Source organism: Musa acuminata, chromosome BXJ1-3, assembly GCF_036884655.1.
Source record: "Musa acuminata AAA Group cultivar baxijiao chromosome BXJ1-3, Cavendish_Baxijiao_AAA, whole genome shotgun sequence".
Taxonomy (NCBI): Eukaryota; Viridiplantae; Streptophyta; class Magnoliopsida; order Zingiberales; family Musaceae; genus Musa; species Musa acuminata.
Window position 1 is genome coordinate 4,310,283 of NC_088329.1, and position 21,462 is coordinate 4,331,744.

The 21,462-nt window shown below is 43.4% G+C and overlaps 4 protein-coding genes across 4 annotated transcripts; 3 read left to right on the forward strand and 1 right to left on the reverse strand.

Annotated features, from left to right (window-relative positions):
• Positions 1–3,367: 3,367 nt before the first annotated feature.
• LOC135617888 (E3 ubiquitin-protein ligase ATL31-like) lies at positions 3,368–4,931 on the forward strand. Its single transcript, XM_065118626.1, has one exon. It carries the CDS (start codon positions 3,434–3,436, stop codon positions 4,658–4,660), a length of 1,227 nt encoding a protein of 408 aa, XP_064974698.1. The 5' UTR covers positions 3,368–3,433; the 3' UTR covers positions 4,661–4,931.
• Positions 4,932–7,579: 2,648 nt separating this feature from the next.
• LOC135636616 (uncharacterized) lies at positions 7,580–9,395 on the forward strand. Its single transcript, XM_065148477.1, has 2 exons — positions 7,580–8,641; positions 8,861–9,395. The coding sequence occupies exons 1-2, from the start codon at positions 7,589–7,591 to the stop codon at positions 9,257–9,259; spliced, it is 1,452 nt and encodes a 483-aa protein (XP_065004549.1). The 5' UTR covers positions 7,580–7,588; the 3' UTR covers positions 9,260–9,395.
• An 856-nt stretch (positions 9,396–10,251) lies between these two features.
• LOC135636618 (GLABRA2 expression modulator-like) lies at positions 10,252–13,828 on the reverse strand. The gene is made up of 4 exons (XM_065148483.1): positions 13,494–13,828; positions 13,300–13,401; positions 11,311–11,582; positions 10,252–10,617 (listed from the first exon to the last, which is right to left on the reverse strand). The coding sequence occupies exons 1-4, from the start codon at positions 13,564–13,566 to the stop codon at positions 10,429–10,431; spliced, it is 636 nt and encodes a 211-aa protein (XP_065004555.1). The 5' UTR covers positions 13,567–13,828; the 3' UTR covers positions 10,252–10,428.
• A 2,733-nt stretch (positions 13,829–16,561) lies between these two features.
• On the forward strand, positions 16,562–19,797 carry LOC135617895 (transport inhibitor response 1-like protein). The gene is made up of 4 exons (XM_065118636.1): positions 16,562–16,650; positions 16,851–17,467; positions 17,648–18,158; positions 18,248–19,797. Exons 1-4 carry the CDS (start codon positions 16,633–16,635, stop codon positions 19,001–19,003), a joined length of 1,902 nt encoding a protein of 633 aa, XP_064974708.1. The 5' UTR covers positions 16,562–16,632; the 3' UTR covers positions 19,004–19,797.
• Positions 19,798–21,462: the final 1,665 nt, after the last annotated feature.

A 21,462-nucleotide genomic window follows, 5' to 3' on the forward strand; every position in this document is an offset into this window, starting at 1 on the left:
TTGGACGTCTAGTCAACTTGACACATCAATCGCCGACACAAACCTACATGTATGATGTAGTTATGACTAATGATATTAACATTAACTGTTAACCCTTTTAATAGTAATGTCTAACAATTCAGATATTCGATTTCACCATTCAATAATGGTCAGTAATTTTATTTAATACTTTAAATTACTATAAAATATTTTATCTTTCAATAATACATTGATTATTTTTAAATCTTTCGAGTTCTTACTGGCCTAAGTATTATAGGTGCATTTGTTGAGCATGCTCTAAGAATAATTTTGCAGGGTTATTCGTAGACCCCTACTTCTTGACGTCGAACTATACGATTCAGTTTAAATTTAAACTATAAATATGTCAAAAAAATAATATCTTAATTATAAACGATTTTAAAAAGATGTAATATATGTAATAAATTTTTAGATATTAAAATTTATAGGTATAAATATACTATTTTTGTATTTTACAATGATAAACGTGTAAACACCTTGAAAAAAAAAAAAAAGAGTCGAAGTGACATGACGCATTTTTCATGCATAAACGATCACTATGTGATCTACTCACCGCTCTTTGGTTGTCGAAGCCACTTCATCTACGAAGTATCAATTCACATGAGCTCCCAAAATAATACTAAGAATCTCACATCTTTGTGTTGCCAAAGATGCCATGTTCTAATGTTCGTCCCGATATTGGATGAAGAAGAAGGGTTCTCATCTGCATCTTAGCTCATCGATGTACGTGCGTATGCATTGTGATGAGGATAATAATAATGATGGGATGCAAACTGACATCACCTGCTCCCAGGTGATGTCTCCTGGGTCACGCGGACTAAGGAGTTGTATGGGTCGTTTGTCTCGGTTTGACCCGATAGCGTCGGGCCGAGGCATACCAAAACGCCGACCGAGGCACGTTGCCATCCTACAGGAGGCCGGTCCTTCATGCAACTCCAACGTCGGTGTCAGACGCCTTACCAGGTACGGTCCTGCTCCCTGCAAGCGGACACATCAAGAAACGATGACCTTCCCTATAAAAACTCTCACGTTTGGAACGAGGAGGGAGGAAAAAACCCTCTAAAACTATGACTGACTTGATCGTCGGAGGGGTCGGGTCGAGCTCTCCCGACCCGACTTGTGTGCAGGGACGAAGACGGAGCATCTCCCACCACATGCCTAGGTGAGGAGTTCCCTCCCAGAAGAAACAACTGTCCCATCGAGATTATGCACTGATGATATTAACATTAACTGGTAACCCTTTTAATAGTAATGTCTAACAATTCAAACGTTGGATTTCACAATTCAATAATGGTCAGTAATTTTGTATACTCAACTCTCACATTAATACTTTAAATTACTATAAAATATTTTATCTTAGAATAATACGATAGTACATTGATTATTTTTAAATCTTTCGAATTCTTGCTAGCCTAAGTATCATATGTGCATTTGTTAAGCACACTCCAAGAACAATTTTATAGGGTTATTCGTAGATCCCTACTTCTTGACATCTAACTACACAGTTGGGTTCAATTTAAATTCAAACCACAAATATGTCAAAAAAATAATATCTTAATTATAAATGATTCCCAAAAGATGAAATATATGTAAAAAAAAATTTAGATATTAAAATTTTTTTCATGCATAAACGATCACTATGTGATCTACTCACCGCTCTTTGGGTGTCGAAGTCACCTTCATCTTCGAAGTATCAATTCACATGAGCTCCTAAAATAATACTAAGAATCTCACATCTTTGTGTTGCCAAACATGTCATGTTCTAATGTTCGTCCTCGATATCGGACGAAGAAGGGTTCTCATTTGCATCTGCAGCTCGTCGATGTACGTGCGCATGCGTTATATGCACGAACCATAGAGTAAATCACAAGACAAACCCTCCATCGGTGTAAGAGTATTTATGAACACAAGGGCTTCAAAAGTTATACATAAATAGGCCATCAGCCAACCACACGAAGAAGGAATGAAGTCACGGACTCTGGACTACAACGTCATAGGTATCATCTATCTATCGATCTATCTATCCTGTTGTAACTATCCCATTCGCCAAGGTCTCAAAACATGGAGAGGGCTACATCACTCTTTCCCCCTTAACCACCCCACCACCATCCATGACTTGGATCACAATGTAAGTCCCGCTCTCCATCCGGTGTCTTCATCGTTTGGAAGTTTCAAGCACTCAGAATGAGATGTAGCATCATCCATAGTACGTTCATGGACCATCAAACGATTCAATCTCAATATTGTGTGTATAAATAAATATTCTAGCTTTCTTATATTGCATCAATCATCCTTACAGTAGAATCTTCCGAGTGTTGGAAAAAATAGAACCAAATGTGAGCAAATAATATATTTTTAAAAAAAAATAATCGAAAGCAATGTTATAAGTCCCTCAATTATTTGAGAAAAACATTCACGAGAGAGCAAGATAGACTGAATTTACTAATAGAAGAAATATTCAGTTGATACAAGGGACATATTATTTTTCTATAATAGAAAAATTAAAAAAATTAAAATAAAAAATAAAAAATAAAAAATAAAAAATAAACAAAATCGATGATAAAATAAATCGATGATATGACTTGATTATTGTACTATATTTTTTATCTTTGCATCACACACCTCACATGGGGATAAGATTTTCTTTTATAAAAAATAAATGATAAAAATAATATTTAAGTTTAGAATATTATAATAATCTATTAAGGTCTTTATCAATCACGTTAATCAAAATATTTAATATGTCAAATGAGATCTAAACTTTCAATCTTTGATAAATTAGTATGATACATATGCAACACATGAAGATGAGATTGCAACCACCTACCATCTCTCTTTTTCTTTTTTAATATTTCACATAAAGATGTATATTATTTATCCATCTATTAAAAATACTTACATTATATATATATATATATATATATATATATATAATAGCATCATATCAAAAGAATCCAATTATATATATTATGTCTGAACTATAACCTTAAAGCTTGACTTGAAGGATTAAATTGATGTAATCATTTGCGAGAGTGTCCAATTGAATCCGAGACAAGGAGAAGGATGGTGGCCGCCCACCTCTCACCGCAACAGTCCTAGCCATGTCCAGCCTTCCATGCCGCCTCCTGTCAACTGAGGCGGGCCACATCATGGCGCACCGATCGAGACAGCTGAGCTGGTACTGTCCTCGGCTTCCACGTGAGCGACTTGCGTCACTCGTGGCCACCCACCTTGATGCTTACCCTCCCTGTACGTCACACATGCTCTGTTTCATATCGGCATGCGCGTGCGTTTCACGTGCATCGGAAGCTTCCGGGCGCTTTCCCCGCCCCCTTCAAAATCTTACTCGCGCCCGCACCCCCACCGACGCCGTTCTCACTTCGCCCCTGTTCGACTCGACCGCCGTCTTACTACGATGGCGTACGCCGGCTTCGTCGTTCTCCCGCTTACGCTGCTTCTGCTCAGCGCCCGGTGCGCCCACGCCCAGCCCTCCGCGCCGCCCTCAGATAACTACAACCCTTACTTCGGGGCGCCCAGCTTCAACCCGACCACGGCCATCGTGATCGTGTTCCTCGTGAGCGCCTTCTTCCTCGTGGGGTTCATCTCCATCTACATCCGCCACTGCGCCGGCGCCGACCCTCGTGGACCCGTGGCTGGTGCGGCCGCCCGGTCGCGGATGCTGCCGTGGCAGCAGCAGCAGCAGCAGAGGGGGCTGAGTCCGAAGGTGATCGAGACGTTCCCGACTTTGGTGTACTCGGAGGTGAAGGGGCTCAAGCTCGGGAAGGGCGCGCTGCAGTGCGCAGTGTGCCTTAGCGAGTTCGAGGACGACGACGCCCTCCGGTTGCTTCCCCGATGCAGCCACGCCTTCCACCCGGACTGCATCGACACCTGGCTCACCTCTCACGTCACTTGTCCCGTCTGCCGCTCCAACCTCGCCGAAGCAGCTGACGACGAACCCCCGCCCGTGGTCTTCCCGGCACTCGAGGCCCCCGTTCCGTCGCCCCAGGGGCGGGAGGAGGAGGCGCTGCCGACGCCGCCATCGCCGGCGGGTCAAGCGACGATAGTCGTTGACCAGTCGGCTGGGGAAGACAAAAAGGCGGAATTGGCCCAGATAGAGAGGTTGAGGCGGGAGGTGGGGTCGCGATCGTGGCGTCGGCCGCCGAAGCTACCCCGTTCACACTCGACCGGGCATTCGGTGGCTCTGCCCGGGGATTACGTGGACCGGTACACCCTTCGGCTTCCGGAGCACGTGCGGAAGGAGATCTTCGCTGCTCGGGAGCTCCACCGGTCGACGAGCTGGGACGCTCTCCCGACCGCCGACGAGGGGAGTTCCCGGCGAGGGTACCGCGGCACCGGCATCGGCGGCGGAGGTACAGGAGAAGGGAGCAGCTGCGGCGGGAGGAGCGTACGTCTGGGGAGGTCGGACCGGTGGCCGTCGTTCTTCATCCGGACCCTCTCGATGAAGGTTCCGGCGTGGGCGACGGCGAGGAGAGCGGACGGGGGCGATGAATCGGTGAAGAAGGGGGTAGGGGAATGCTCCTCGAGCGGCAAGTTCGCGGCCGTGAGGACGCCGTTCAACTGCCTCGGGGGCCGCGGCGACGACGACGAGTCATCCGCTGCCGCACTCGCCGGCCGAGTCTGACCGAGTCGAGCTCATCAAGTTTTGATATTTTCCGTTTCACTCAATACACTACACGGACGAAAAGGACTATCCAAATATAGGTGACGTGGCTTCATCACGAACGTACATATAAGACCAGTGTAATATATAATGCCACGTTTGATGTGATCAACCAAACGAAAAAGAAATGAAGTGTGAATTTTGCTAAAACAATCTATTTCTTTTTATTTTTATTGCATATAAAATATTAAGTGGATTCAATAAAATAAATAAAAGTTGTTGGATTTGCTGACGTCAATGTGGTTTCTGTCGGCAGTTACAAGGAACGGTAAACAATCGGAAGACGTCTATCCGATCCATTTGAATATGTTTCGAGCATTCTTTACTTATATATTTCGGATAAATTTAGGTAAAAAACAAAATAAATACTATGGCTAATTTTTACTAACTGTGACTTATTGATATCTAATCCGATTGAAATTTATATGAAGGTTTTAAAAGCCTAAATTCTTTGAATATTCTCCCCCTTCGATGCATTGACTATTATATATCCAATCATGATCAATATGTTCGATAAAAATAAAATTACATATCATGACATACTGAGCATACCAACATGTTACATTGACCTGTTTTATTGAGTTTTAACACCTTATGTATAAAAATAAAGAGTACAATGATGATAAAAATATCAAAGGAATGAAATATTTTTTTAGTGCTGAGTTTTAATTTATTTTTATAATAGGGTTGGATAAGGTTGTGTTGAATATCTATGTAATTTTTGTCTCGACTTGACACATGACATCTAAATCATAGAAAAAAATAAAAAGTTGGACCACATTTCTGTTGAGGGTAATACTTTCTTCGCCACTAGTGGTTAAGAAGAATTGACTATGAAAGACGAATACCAACATGAATATCGAGATTTGATATTTCTCTCGTCACTTGAAAATTTGAGATTCTAATTTGGGTGTCAAAATGATCTTATCGGAAACCCATCGAATGTCGATCTTTTTATAAGTTGACATTCTCTGGATGACCTTTGACATCTCGGATAAAATCATAATAGCTCTTAGCATGGGTCGAATCCGAACCTAATCCGATTGATCAATTATCAAAGGTCTCTCACCAACATAAGTCCTAACACCATCAATGACCGAACCATAACCTGACCTGCTGTTGAATCGAGATTTCTCGATTTGAAAATGTCCTGTGAACCCAACATTTCCAATCAAGTTGATTCGATTGGGTTCGGATCAAGAATGCCACCCCCCAAGTAGTCATAACACATATGATTGCAGTAAATATTCAATCACTCATGCCTTAAACACTTCTTTATTCTATTGAACGTACGCATTGAAGGAAGATTTGATCGAGTGAAAAGGAACTCTCATCCTATCCTATCGATGTAGATGGCTCATAAATTCTTGAGATATTATTGCGCAGTCGACTCCACCACACCACATCCTGTCACTGTTTTGCCATGAGCTACACGAGCAGTCTTTTTAATGTCTCTCATTTTCCTCGATCCATTTGCTATTATCCTAAGCCACCCGTCGTATCAAACTCCATTGACGCCCACATAAAAGATGAAGCTCTTTTCTCTTGTAATCTCCAAGCTGTATCTTTGGCGCGATTGCTACCGTAGATGCATGAACCAAGAAAGATGTTTAGAGATTGAGGAAAGGGAAGATACAAGTAGCAAACCTTGGAAGTACATGCTGCAGAAGTCAAAACTTGCATCCCTTCTTGTCTCGCATGAACAAGTTGCAGGCTGACATCTCTGAATTCACGAACGTAAGAAACCAGTTGTCATACATCTGCCGAGATTCCCAGGCCTCAAAGAGCAACTTGCACCTTGAAAAGGATGAGGTCCACTTCTTCCAGTCCCTCTGATGGCGACTGCCTGTGGAAGACTAGCTCATGTTGTGTGGAACCGTTGACAATGGGGAAGCCATGCTGAAGAAGATCAACTGGTCAAAACAATCCTGGCTACACTATATGGAAGATGTTCCTGAAGCCCATATTTGCACCGAAACCTCATGACACATTATGTGGAAGATGGTCAGAGAACACTGGCATCGAGAGAGAGGAGAGAGGAGAGAAGAGGAAGAGAAATGGCAGAAAAGAAACCATACTTCATTCACACTTCGGCTTAGGTTGATGCTTTACGGACTCAAAACTCCCATGTAGAAGAAGTGTAATTTGCTTCTCATAGTCTGCGCAGTTGACTATTTAGTACGGGAAATATAATCTCATGATCAGAATACACAACTATTTGATCTTGAAAGATCTACTTAGCATAACAATACCTGTATATACGGTCAACTATGTTGGTTGATATCGAAGATTTCTTCTCTCAGTGATCCACACTGTAATATATAGTAATAACTTGTCAACAGAAGCAACCTGATGGCCTCCAAAATAGGACAATCTGCAGATTATTGTACAAAGCTATGAGTTCAGTGGTATCATTTTATCCCAAACTTATCCTACTAAACCCAAAGATCCAACACTTCTAAATGCATCAAACTTTAGAATGGCATTTCTTTGCCAAAAGGTTGAAATATTGTCAACATAAGAGACCAGCAGTGACAGATCTGATTCCACTGTCATATAAGGGTAGATGCTATACTTCATGCTATGCAACCTAACAGGCTTGCTTTTAGTTGGGTTGTCTTCTCTTCTTCTATGTCCTATGCTCACATGAAGTTTTCTTTTTACGTTGTTGGCCACCCAAGAGCGACAGATGTCATGACTTTTCCATCCCTTACTCCACCCAACTTTGAAGCCATCTCCTTTTCGCAACTTGAAGCTTCAGTGCATTCAGATCCTGATTTCATGCAGATACTACGAGTCTCTCACGTTCAACTTGATAAAGATATGTATTGGGAATCTCCACAGATCATATAAAGCAGCTACGCTTCCCATCTCATTGTGCCTACCTTGATGTGCACCATGGCTTCCTCTGGCAAAGCCCAAGACCACAATCCCAAGTCCTTCTCCAATCAGAGAACCTCCTCCCTCCCTGCTCACTCCACCAAGCGCTCCCTATGCTTCGTCACCACCTTCATCACCCTCCTCCTCCTCCTCCTCCAGATCGAAACGCTCAGATCATCCTTCTCCTCCTCTTCTCTGTCGTGGGCTTTATTCCCGAAAGCACTGCACGGGAACGAGCCCCCGTGCCATGCAATGGAGGAGCTCAACCTCGCCCGCTCCAGACTCCGCGAGTTGGTCACCTTCCTCCCACTCAAGGATGTAAGGTTCTCCAAGCAGCCGATGTCAGGCCACACTTGGTTCATGAGCTCCATTAACGATACCTTCGAGGACGACGACACCCAGCACCTTTACTTCCCATCCGAGACGTCAAACGGGAGGCTGTTATGCCTCTCAGCCCGCGACGTCTCTGATGGAGCCAGGAACTCGTATGCTTTAGCTTGGCCGGAGGCGCTTCCACGCAATGCCACACTCCTTGCCGGCCTAACCTTCGTTTCTGATACCCACTACGATTACAGCAACCTGTGGCACGGGGTCTCAGCTATGGTGCCGTTCGTGTCATGGCACCAGAGGAAGCAATGCGTGGTTCCTGATCGCTGGGTGCTGTTCCACTGGGGCGAGCTCAGGACTCGAATGGGCAGATGGGTGCAGACCCTGGCGGAGGCTGCGATCGGGGAGGTTAGGATCGAGGACTTCAAAGAGTACGGCGGCGGACCAACCTGCTTCGAGAAGGCGGTGGTGTTCAGGCACAACGAAGGGGCGATGAAGAAGCAGAGGAGGCGCGATGTGTACGACATGATGAGGTGCAAGGCAAGAGCTTACTGTGGCATCGCCGCAGAGGCCGCAGATCCGAAGGCCATTCGCATGACGCTGCTTCTTCGACTGGGACCGAGATCGTTCAAGAACGAATCCGAGGTCATTCGGATCTTTCGGGAGGAGTGTGAGAAGGTGGGCGGGTGCAGAATTAAGGTTGCATGGGCCAACAACATGACGTTCTGTGAGCAGGTAATCAGTCTCCCACTTCCTTCTCATCCCCTCCTATAAACTAAACGATGACTATATATTTAATTAAGGGGTTTCGAGGCAGCATTTAATGCTACAGAAACATCCTGTGGAACTTGACGTACTAAACCTGCAGTGAACACTGCGTACGTCCTGTGAACTAACTGGTTAAAAGCTAATAACGAACAACCTGAGCGAAGCAGCGTTTGATCATTGACACAGGTGAAGCTAATGAGCGAGACAGATGTGTTGGTCTCTCCCCACGGAGCTCAGCTGACAAATTTATTCCTCATGGACAAGAACAGCAGCATCATGGAGTTCTATCCCAAGGGCTGGAAGGAGCTCGCCGGCGTGGGGCAGTACGTCTACCATTGGATGGCCGACTGGGCCGGCATGCAGCATAAGGGCTCGTGGCGGGATCCTCAAGGCGAGAAGTGCCAGCACATCGATAACCTCCAGTGCTTCGACTTCTACAAAGACAAACAGATCGGGCACGACGAGGCACACTTCGCCGCCTGGGCTGCTAAAGTTCTCACCGAGGCGAAGGAACACAAGTTGGGGGAGGCATCCAAGACGAGCAGCCAGCCAGATCTTGGATCAGGTCGCTGTCCCTGTAGTTGACCCCCCTGGCTGTGATGATAATGACAGAGCATCACGAGATGTCGACGGCCAATGCCAATGTCGACATGACCGCAGGATGGAACGCACTGCATTCTCTTGCAGTTTCCCTTCAACTTCTAGGTGCCTCATGATGACCTTGTTCCTTGTGTTCGAAGCTTATCACAGCCAAAGAGTTCACAAGGAGCTCATGGTTGAAGAACCAGAGCTTCTTCAGAAGGATGGCTGCCGCAAACAAAAGCGGTGTAATGGCTTATGTTTAGGAATTCCCTCGAAAGCAAAATAAGAATGCACGAAGCTTCTGCATGCACATGGATGGGTCCATGTGATATGATGCATCACCGGGACGTGGAACAACATGATCAGGTGAAGCTCCCTGATAGATGCAATCTTAATACATTATACTAAGCCGCAAGATAAAGTAAGATGGATGCAAGCCGTGAGCATTAACCTATGGTTTAGTTTAGCTGTGATGATTGCAACACCATTCCATAGCATTTTTATGCTCTGTCAGCACTTTGAAAAGAAGATTTGTGAAGGATTGTAGCTGCAAGACAGTGTAACTAATTTGCTGGTCATTTATCACACCAAGATTTGTTTCTGGATCTTTATCTTAATAGCTTTCATTGGTAAATAGGAACCACATCGTAAGTCTTGAATCTGAAGAAGATAAGCAGCATGCTGTCACACTTACACTTCAAAAATTATAAGACGGTCAACCACCAGTCAGATAAATGATCAGCTAACAAAAAAATAGGGGAAATGAATTGAGTTCTCATACCAACCAAATCTCTCACTCTTCCTGAATCCCCGTGAGATCTCGAAGAGGTACACGGTCTCTTATGTCAAAACAAATCATGATTTCCACACACACACACACAAAAAAGATTCTGTTCACAACGTCTATGTTAACAAGCTTAGTTTGCAGACAGTGTTTATATTGACGTGTTATAAATAAATTTGAAAATTGTTATAAATGCTAACCGACCAATAGATGGGTAACCAAATGCATATACCACCTCCCCTATCAATATGCAAAGAACAATCCATGTCGACTGCCTACAACAGCTGGAAGATCAACAAACATCGACTCAACTCAGCATCCTCCCTAACACAAGTCCTATGAAGTATGGTATTGTTGTTCAGAAGCATAAGAGTGTAAATGTCGTTAATTATGATTGCGTCTTATAATTCTTTTGCAAAGCTTCCTGTACATGTGCCACAGCGCTTTCGTAACGTAGAAATCCCATGAACCAGAATTCATGGTTGTCAACTGAGACGATCTGGATGTATTTTTCTGCAGAATTTGTTCTGCTTATTGAATGATTAACTGCTCTCAGCTGATGCAAGGGAATTATGACCTGTCCAAGCAAGGGAATTACATCAGTTTTAGAACTTTCAACCACCATACCACTTCCAAAAAAACAACAGACCACCAGCTCGATGGGTGGATTAGGTTTTAAACTAGTAACTAGAACAACCTAGAGATCAGAACTAACATTAATCTACTCATTGTCAACCGAATCAATCCAAAATTGCATCAGTTTCACTATAATAGGGGGAATAAACAAGAAATCTTTTGTCCCTTCCAGAATAACAGAATGTAGGCTACTTAGCTGCCTTTGAGACACCAGAAAATTTAGAATGCAGAATACTAACAAGAATGCCATAGCACAAATTTCAAGCAAAATTAATCCATTTTCTAAATATATCAGGGATACAAGTAAAAAGAAAAGAAAATTTATTAACAAGACCACTTTCAGTGTGCTAGTGCATTTAATCATTTACACATGGACCAAAGAATGAGATTCACTTTATGAAGATTTACTTATATTGCATATTAGTGCATGTTTTTAACTCAATATTTTAAGGTCTAAAAAGTGGATAAGCACAGTTCCTCATCTCAGAATATCTAGCTAATATATGCATACAGCTAATAGTAATTGAACAAGAATCCATTTAGTCATGCATTTGCAAATTAGCTTAATACTTTGTAACACATTTTGAACAACAAAAACTATTAAGTCGCACATGCTGGTGGATATAATGCATACCTTGTAATAGCTCCATTCAGTTTGATCTCCATTTTTATGAGGAAGAGGATTATCACTACAAAAGGCAAGCTTTGCAGAAGAGAGGTAAAGAATTCCCATAATAGGACCAGCCGAAGTTGACAGATAGCATGCGTAAGTTTCTTTAAGTTGCTCTTCAGGAAACAAATCGAAAGTTTGTTGAAAAATCTTCTTGTAACCACCTTCTGCTATAACTTTAGTACCTTGAGCAAGTCTACCCATAGCAGCATCAACAAAACTAGGCCCTGTTTTCACTGGATAGAGAAGGAACAAGATTATTGCTAATAAGATATATCAATAATGTTTAATCATACTTAAGAAGATAAATAATCCAAACGTAAGCATGTGCAGTACCTTGTTAAATTGTATATTCACAAATAGTGTACAAAAGAAAACAAACAAAATACAGTAGACTTTAATAAAGGAGATACCTGATGAACAAGAAAGTAGTGAAACCAATATAAGGCTGAACATAGTATAATATATTACTCCCTGCTCCAACTAATTGATATGAACACAAACCATACACCAGTAAGACATACATGACCCTGGGGCTCTAGGATCTATTTGCTCTCTCGGAAGGCCTCAAAATACATATATATTTTATCAATGAATAGAGAAGCAGAACAGGGTGTACTCATCTACAGCAAGTTTACAACAAATGGAAAAATGACTACATATTATAAAACAGTTCAGAGAGAATCAATTTAAGAAATATATCTTATGAGTTAATCTGTAGTGGTAATTTGCCTCACTAAAGCAGTTAACTAATAGAACACACATGTGACCCAGTTCAAGTTTTCCTCTTCAACATTTATGCAAGTGTCCAAATATATAAGACTGAGAGTTTCTTACTCATAGTAGATCAACAAACTGCAAATTTGTAGAAAAACTTTAAACACATAATTTAGCAGTACATGTTAAACATCCTAGAAATGCCAAAAGCACTTGATTGTCAGCAAAAGAGCATGCATGCTAACAAATATGGCTTTGACTTAACTTTCATATATCCAGCATAACAATAAGTTGAAACTGGCGATGCTATCATATGCACATGCTCAGTAATATAAATATTTCTGGCCTTGCCGATATACAAACTACACCCATTTGACAATGGAAAAAACCCTCTCTACTAAGGTTGCAAAGGATGAATCTCACCAGACCCCATGTTGATGGGAGTCTTTGCACTGAGCCACCCATTTTAGGTTATTCTCAAATATGCATTTAGTTCGATTATCATGCATCAAATATCCATGACAAAAGAGGACCTCAAGGATAATAAAGATTATGAAGAAAGAAGAATAAGTTAATCAATAACCATGTTTGGAGGTTACAAATAGTGGCCTAATATTCTCTTTCCGAAGACTGCTGACCGAATATTGTCCCAAATGAAACAGAAATTTGGTCTCCTAGTTGGTGTTTTAGAACTTTCATGGATTTCAAGAAGCATCAAAATGCAGCACCAAACTAACATCACCAAGAGGCAACTCAACATAATAGCTTAATTTTAAAGGAGCAGGAATATATTGTTGTCTCTGTTCACAAGCCTCAAGTGGTTCCCCTTCAAGACTCAGATTCAGACCTAACATCAATGAGTCAAAACAGAGAAAAACACGTTTTTTTAATGGAAAGGACATGATTTGGTCTATATTTCATTAGATATCTCCATAGACAAGCAAAATTCCATCTGCAATTTTCTTAAAATTCTTTTTCTAACTGCTTTATGCTTTTGTTAGAACAAAATATGGGGAGACTACTATGAAGACCATAATGCTCATGTACAAGGCAATGCATATCCCGATAATCTTCCTGGCCACCAAAAAAGGACACAATAGCAGACATCCACAAATCCCGTTAATTCCATAATTTCCTAAATCTTTTGTAACCTTAAATAAGAACAACCGATCAAGCAACAGACTATCTGAACCAAAATTATTCACGAAGAATTCATCTGAAGATCGCACTACTTACAATGTTGCCATGTGTTCCGTGACAAATCCTCAGCCTTCTTCGCCGTCTTCCCAACTTTCTTCCCCCACATGCTAAACACGTTCTTGACCGTCTCCATCGTACCTAGTCATCACGACATCAAAAATCGATCCAAACTGCGACTAGTTGAGATTGTAAGGAGCGGAAGGAAGATATAAATGATTAGAAAATAGTACTTTTAGCGCCGGTTGCCACCGAGGCGCCGCCTGCGTCGCCGTCACCAGCGGCGGAGGGCGGGGCCTCACTCATATCGCTGCTCCGGACTACCACCGGCGGAGAATCAGACGGCTGGGATTGTGATTTAGGTTGGAATAGGGCGCTGACGGGAGGATTAAGCGGCGGCAGCGGAGGAGGAGTAGGACGGGGGTCGACGAGCGGCGATTGGACACTGCCCTCGGATCGGGATCCCGATCGGCTCAAATGGTGTGGGTTGGAATCGCCAACGACCGCTGTCCGCTTCTTTCGCGACGCGAATAGTCAGGTCCCGCTATTCTTAACGACGAGGGCGGTCTGGTGCTCCACCGGATCACGTTTAGAGATGCCCCGGAGGTTGCCGCCTCTATACGTTCAACCCAGCAGAACATCAAAAAGCAACAATCTCTGCATCCTACACGACACCTTTATTATGATTCGAGGCACACAGAGGGTCCGCGTGAGACTGGTCAGACACAGATCACCACGTATCTGGTAGCTTACGGGTACATAACTTTGGGACGTGAAAAGCACGAGAGACAATTAATGTATAACCTTCTGGGTCGAGGTACCTCACATAATTGCTTCACGACCCGACTTAACTCACCGCTGATGGTTATTGCCAACGAACCCGATCTCACCAACCCGATGTGGGCCATGTTGGCCTGACGTAAAACAAGTGCGAACTCGAGTCCGGACTCGAAGCAGCAATCGATGGCTCAATTTGGTGCGATCGGACCCAATCTTTGATTCCATCTCTTTCGACGATTCTTTTCCTTCTCACCAGTTCATGTCGGTGCGAGTGGCCCTTTGCGTAAGAGTCTTGAATTGAAATGCTTAGATCTAAACTAATGAAAAAAGAGTTATATACTCTTATAAATTACCTCTTTTTTTTTTCTCTCTCTGTGCCAAAATAGAATATTCTAAAAATAAATAATATTATTTTAGCATCGTTACATATTAAGTATTGACTAATATTCTAAAACTAATGAAAATAGTTACCATAAGTATGTATGTATGTCCTACAAGTAGGTTTGATCCGATTTGATTTCAATTAGTATAGAATCCATCTGAAATTAAGTCGACTAAATAAGTTAATTTATTTTTTCAAATCAAATCATACAATTTAATCAAAATCGAGTCAGCGATAAAATAAAATAATTTTATTTTATTATCAATCGAAATCAATGATTTTAATTATGATTTCAAATGTAATAGAATCAGATCATAATTATGAAACCAAAATCGATAGTTCTAAAACCGAGACAAACGATTCAGGAACTATTAAACAGGACTACCTGCAGCCGGAGAAATGGGCTGATGGCGTTTGTGTGCAGTCATCTCCACCACCATGCCATGCAATGCACTGCACATTCGACTCTTTCCTGCACTCCAAAAGAGGCTAACGTGACCATGCATCTCCTGCCCAAACTTTAGAGTCTCTTCTGCCAAGACCACTCCCCCACTGAGAAACCAAAAGAGAACAGCACCTGGGGAAAAGTCACAAACAGATAGCGTGCACCAACATCAATCCATACGAGTTACTGCCTCGTGGGTGGTTGGATTTGCTGCAGAGAAGGACATCCAATCACAGACCATCTCATCTGCCTCCCACTTCCCAAAGTAAAGATCCTCCTGGTGGGTGTGCACTGCTGGCCTGGATTTTGTTTGTCTTCTGCCTTCCTCACCCCTGTCAACCCATCCCAGTAGTACGAAAAGGAGGTCCATACCAGAGCGTCGCTGCGGAGTCATTTGTACGCGACAGATCCACACTCAAATCATTCACAACTGGAATCTCCTTATTTTATTTGCTCAGGCTTTTGTACATTGTGGCCTTGGGAGACCGTGACGAGCGACCTGAGACGACTGTTTGTGCCTTCCTTCCTCCAGCGACTACTCTTAATCTGATCCAAGGTGCCTAAAAGTTGGAGCTCTAGTTTGTCCATTTTTACAGCTTAGGACAAGAATATGTATATATAGTTATAATAAACTTGTGAAGATTAGTGCTTTGATCGGTTCCCTTCTGAACTGTGCTTCCTTGTTTCCTTTTATACCTGCCATTTGTGTGCCTGCATGCCTTTGGTAAAGAGTGAGAGCTCTGATTTGTCCATTTCCAAGCATTTGCAGCATAGAAAGTCTTTGAGTAGTTATTTCTTTTTTTGTCAGTTTCTCTTCTGAACAGTGCTTCTTTGTGTCCCTTCAACACCCAGTCAACTTCCATCTTTTCTTGCAGAAGAGAAAAAAAGCAAGCTTGTTGGAGGATAAGGCTGCTCTTCACAAGTGCATCCATTTTTCTCAGGAGGAGGAGGAGGCATGGATGATGCTGTCAAGATCTCAGGGCCATGTGCACCCCCTCCATGATTAGAAGTCACAATTAGCTAGAGCAGCTGCAGAACTACTGAGCTCAATGTACTGGTAAGCTTCTGCGAGGCAATCGACGACGGCATCTTGTCTTTGAGACCATATGTTAATCTAGGAGAGTGTGAAGCGATGGATGGACGGATGCAAAAGCCAGGGCGGATGAAGCTCCAATAATTTCCATGCATGTCAATGGCGGATGGATAAGCCCAAATCCTGTCACTCTCTCCCCCTCTTCATCGGGTCATTCAAAATCGATATCAAATCAAGCGAACTTGCCGCACTGACACCGTCCTCATCTCCGAAACCCCTTTTGGTGCGCACTTGTTGTACCTGCCCTGTTGATTGGCCCGCCAGCGGAGCCCACCGCAGGGCCCAGGTGCCAGGGGATGACTGACACCCACGGTGCATGCTCTCACCGCTCATGATAGAAACCGGGTGAGATGGGATGAGGTAAGTTATACCGTGGGAGTCAAACGTAAATAACTGCAGAGGGTAGTAAGTTAGGCCGAGCCTCCCATAAATATCTTGATGCCCCAGCAACTCGTACTCACTCTTTTTTTTGGGCACATAAATAAATAAATATTATTTTAAATTTGAAGAGATTTGATCAAATCAGAGAATTAAGGAAATGTCCAAATAAATCGAGGCGGATGGGATAAAAGAAGAGATGGAAAATAAAGTGGAGATGAGGTGAGTTCTTGAGACAGTGGCAGTGGAAAGCGTGGTGGAGGGCGATTCCCAACGCCTTAAGGTGGGAGGGCGATGGCTGAATCTGAGACGGTAATCACGAAATAACATATATTAATACTTGTATAAATATTTAATAGGAAAATTAGGACCATCACGAACAGATCTCATCTTCTTTTACTCTGATATAAAAATTAATATTAAAAAAATAATTCTTGTATTATTTTTCACATGACGTCTCCCTCTCTTCTCTTCTGCCCCCAAACTAAGCTACCCTAAATCTCGGTTTGCAGTCCGCCTTTCGTTGCTCACCTCTCTCTCTCGGTGGGATGAGAGAGGAGAGGTCGGACATGTCGGAGGACGAGGATGGGGGAGGAGAGGAGAAGGACAGCTGGGCGCCGGGCCTTGGCGTAGCTGGAAAGAGCAGAGGCGCACCGGACCCGCTGCCGCCGCCGTTGTGCGACCAGGTGCTGGAGAACGTCCTCGAGAACGTGCTTCAGTTCCTGACGTTGCGCCGGGATCGGAACGCGGTGTCGCTGGTGTGTCGGTCGTGGTATCGGGCAGAGGCCCAGACTCGGCGGGAGCTCTTCATCGGAAACTGCTACGCGGTCTCCCCGCGGCGAGCCATCGACCGATTCCGTTGCGTCCGGTCGCTAGTCCTCAAGGGCAAGCCCCGGTTCGCCGACTTCGGTCTGGTGCCCATCGGCTGGGGCGCCCACTTCTCCCCCTGGGCCTCCGCCATGGCTGCCGGCTACCCCTGGCTCGAGAAGATCTGCCTCAAGCGAATGTCAGTCACCGACGACGACCTCTCCCTCCTCGCCCTCTCCTTCCCCTTCTTCAAGGGTCTCACGCTCATCTGCTGCGACGGCTTCGGCACCGCCGGCCTCGCCGTCTTCGCCGAGAAGTGCAGGTAAGAGCTCTTTTACCACTCAGCTTGTTTTGTCTCCAATTAGATCTGAGCTGTGTGATAAATCTAAGAAGCATTGACCTTGGAGTAATTCAACTCCAGCTTCGAGTGCATAAGCTGCATACCATTTTGATGTGGGGTTCTTGGTTTTGTGAAATTGGTTGACCGATGGATTGTCCTTAGGCATCTCCGGCTGCTAGATCTGATAGAGGACTATTTCGAGGAAGAGGAGTATGAGGTTGTGGATTGGATTTCCAAGTTCCCGGAGACAACGACAAGCTTGGAGACGCTAGGGTTCGATTGCCTGCCATCCGCAGTCAATTTCGAGGCGTTGGAGGCGCTCATTGCCCGATCCCCTGCCCTCCGGCAGCTGCGGGTGAACCACCATGTCACAGTGGACCAGCTCCGCCGCCTCATGGTGCGGGCACCCCAGCTCACCCACCTTGGCACAGGGTCCTTCAGATCCCCTGAAGAGGGAGAAGGAATGGAGCATGAGGCCCATCTTGTATCTGCCTTTGCCGCCTCTAGGTCACTCGTTTCTCTGTCCGGCTTCCGTGAGGTGGCATCTCAGTTCCTCCCTGCCATTTACCCGGTTTGTTCCAACATCACCTTCCTTAACTTCAGCTTTGCTGAGATAACCGCAGAGGAGCTTAAGCCTGTGATCCGTCATTGCCATAATCTGCAGAATTTCTGGGTAGTTGCCATTTCCAACTTGAGTTGATCTAATCTAATTTTATCCATTTTGGCATCTAAATTTCCCTGTTCTTTGTGTCTTGTATCTAGGTCCTTGATACCGTGCGTGATGAGGGGCTTCAGGCAGTGGCAGCCACATGTAAAGACCTCCGAGAGCTGCGGGTGTTCCCTTTAGACGCAACAGAGGACTCTGAGGGGTTTGTTTCAGATGTTGGCCTCACTGCTATTTCTGAGGGCTGCCGTAAACTCCAATCTATTCTGTATTTCTGCCAGCGGATGACCAATAAGGCAGTATTAACGATGTCCAAGAATTGCCAGGAACTCGTCGTTTTTCGCCTTTGTATCATGGCTCGCCACCTTCCTGACCACCATACTGGAGAGCCCATGGACGAGGGATTTGGCGCTATAGTGATGAACTGCAAGAAGCTCACCAGGCTAGCAGTATCTGGGTTGCTTACCGACAAGGCATTCGGGTACATTGGGAAGTATGGGAAGTCAATCAGAACTTTATCTGTTGCTTTTGCAGGGAACAGTGACATGGGGCTGAGGTATGTGCTTGAAGGATGCCCCAAACTGCAGAAGCTTGAGATCAGGGATAGCCCTTTTGGGGATCCAGCACTGTTATCTGGGATTCACCATTACTACAATATGAGGTTCCTTTGGATGTCTTCATGCAAGCTGTCTCATAGGGGTTGTGAGGATGTGGCTCAGAGGTTGCCACGCTTGGTTGTTGAAGTGATTAGAGATCGACCTGAAACTGAGGACGAAGCTGTTGAGAAATTATACATGTATCGTTCCCTAGTGGGCCGGAGAAATGATGCACCGCCTTTCGTGAAGATCTTATAGTGTTACTCGTTCCATGAAACAGCTATCAGGAGGAAGAATATCTGTAGTTGTCTTGTGGGCCGATGAATGATCTTATTCTGAGATAGGCAGCTGGTTCCGATCAGTGCTGAGAGGGTGAATCTGGTGGGTGGTCTTCTTGATCCTTAAGATGATTCTTGCTCTTCATTCCATGGGAAGATAATTCGGGTGTATCTTCTGTTCTGCTCTCATTTTCTTCTGTTTGGGCTGCTGGAATGACATTTATGTTAGAAGAACATCAGAGATAATATCATCTTTTAATTGAATATTTTTGTTTCTATTTCACATTTGGTAGTCCAATCAAGTGGATGGCGGAGGGAAGAAATTGGTGTGAGGATGTTGTATAAATAAGCTATTATTTCTAGGAGGTTTTCTTAGCATTACAATTTGATTTAAGAGCGAGGCTGCATGACCACACAATCAACCTCTTCAACTGGGTTTTCAGATGGTAGCAGACCCTTAAAACTTCTGAACGACTATTTGTGGCCTCACATTCTATTAATCTCTTTGGAGAAGGCAAGCAGGTGCATCTCCGGAGCACATTTATACCTTCCAGCAACTGGTTTTTCAGGCTGAGGTGAAATTCGAGACTCCAAAAGAGTTTTCCTTATTATTATGTAAGAGTTTTAGTTCATTAGTGGATAATTTAGATCACAGTTCATCTGGTGCTTTTATTGCTTGGTTATGTGAACATAAACCTGAGTTAGGATTATTATTTCCTTTACTCTGAAGAGTTTTCAAGTTCTAGTTTATCAGTGGATAATTCAGATTTATTATCTGGTGCTTTTATTGTTTGCTCACATGAACCTAAATTTGAGGTAGGAACTTGAATTTTGTTTCAACTTTCCTCATAATGCGCTGGTCATGGTCATGGTCATGGTCATGGTTGTCCCCATATAGTTACTCTTATGCCTGGTGCCGGTAAATGATATGTTCATGGAGACTTGTGTCTATTACAGCTTAGGCAAAGTCTTCACCACTCCAATGGTCAACACATGGTTAGCCTATGGTCCCCAAGAGAAGGTAACAGTTCATTGATTGGACTGGCTCTATCATCAGACTAGTGCACCTTTAGGACCGCAGGCCATTGGCTTTTTTGCTCGTATTGATGGGCAGGTGAGCCGCTCCTATCAACGTGTGGCCCATGAAGGTTTTAACTAGACCTGTTTCCATTGCCATTACTATTATCTCTGCCCTGGTACCTTTGAGGAGCTACGGAAAGTAAGAAGAGGTATCTTCCTTTTTCTTTGTTTGCTTGCTTCTTCTTTTTTTCCCTCTGTTGGGTGCAATCATTTGAATTATGCCTTTGATGGCTCCTCCCTGTGGGACTCCTTTGCTGCTTTAACATGCTAAGAATGGAGTCTCTTTCCACTCCCCAATCTGATATGAACAGCTTCGGAACAAAGTGGCATATTGGGTTTAGGAAGACCCACCATGGACCCAGCTTCTGTTCTTTCTGCTATGCTATTTCATCTTGGACATTAATCTGCATGGTGGTTGATACTTTCTTCAGTCTAGAAGGTATAAATTAGCTGAAAGTTGAACAGTAACTAGACTCCAAGAGAAGTTTCCACTGGAGCTTCCTTTTTCTCTTTATGTTTTTGAGAAGACGAAAATAGTAACCTTTTTTTTCCAAAAGAAAATAGTACTTCTGATTCATGCTTCTTGTACCCCATTAGTCAGATGATGCTTTTTATGCTTTCACTTTACCACCAGTGACACAGGTCGAGATGTGTGCACGGTGAAACATGGAGTGAAGGTAATAAGAGGCCTCCATTTATTGCCACTTGTTCATTAGGTAAATTCATTATTGAGTAATCGTGCTTTGGTGTGATGGAAACAAAATAATAAACTGGTGTGATTTGATAGGTAGAAATGGTGGTATTCGAGGACCTTCGTGGCCTAGCAGACAGCTAAGGCACCACATGAAGCTGGCAAAAAGATAAGGGCTATTTATCGAGAAAATTCTCTGAGTTTTTTTATATTTGATTTTTACTCTTTTTTTTAATCAAAATATTCTCAATAAAATTGGTTATAAACGATGATTATATTTTGATTTGATTTTTTTTATTAAATTGATTTTTTTAATGAATCAATTGGTTCTATTAAATTTGAACTATTCAATTTATTTAGTTGAGTCTTAGATTATCTCTTGATTTTTTTTTAATTATCTCTCACCTTCAGGCCGTCCGTCACTTTCTTTTACCACCTCCTCACCCTTCCCCTCCTCCTCCACCTGTCTCCTCTACCCACTCCACCTCCACTGTCAATTTCTTCTACTTCCCCACCATCTCGCTCACGCGCTCTCTCTCCTCCTCATGTCTCTTTCCTTTCACTTTCATCCTCCTTAAAAGGTATTACACTCTAGTTATAAACATTCAAAGAACATATTAAGAATATATGTTAATTTTTAATATAAAATTATCTTGCATTTATCATAA

Excerpts from the sequence above, each read along its gene's own strand:
- LOC135617888 (XM_065118626.1), top strand. The coding sequence starts at position 3,434 with ATGGCGTACGCCGGCTTCGTCGTTCTCCCGCTTACGCTGCTTCTGCTC.
- LOC135636616 (XM_065148477.1), top strand. The coding sequence starts at position 7,589 with ATGTGCACCATGGCTTCCTCTGGCAAAGCCCAAGACCACAATCCCAAG. Across the intron at positions 8,642-8,860 it reads ACATGACGTTCTGTGAGCAG|GTGAAGCTAATGAGCGAGAC; the intron begins GTAATCAGTCTC and ends TCATTGACACAG.
- LOC135617895 (XM_065118636.1), top strand. Across the intron at positions 17,468-17,647 it reads GTCTTCGCCGAGAAGTGCAG|GCATCTCCGGCTGCTAGATC; the intron begins GTAAGAGCTCTT and ends GATTGTCCTTAG. Across the intron at positions 18,159-18,247 it reads ATAATCTGCAGAATTTCTGG|GTCCTTGATACCGTGCGTGA; the intron begins GTAGTTGCCATT and ends TCTTGTATCTAG.
- LOC135636618 (XM_065148483.1), bottom strand. The coding sequence starts at position 13,566 with ATGAGTGAGGCCCCGCCCTCCGCCGCTGGTGACGGCGACGCAGGCGGC. Across the intron at positions 13,402-13,493 it reads GGTGGCAACCGGCGCTAAAA|GTACGATGGAGACGGTCAAG; the intron begins GTACTATTTTCT and ends CGTGATGACTAG. Across the intron at positions 10,618-11,310 it reads CTGAATGGAGCTATTACAAG|GTCATAATTCCCTTGCATCA; the intron begins GTATGCATTATA and ends TTGCTTGGACAG.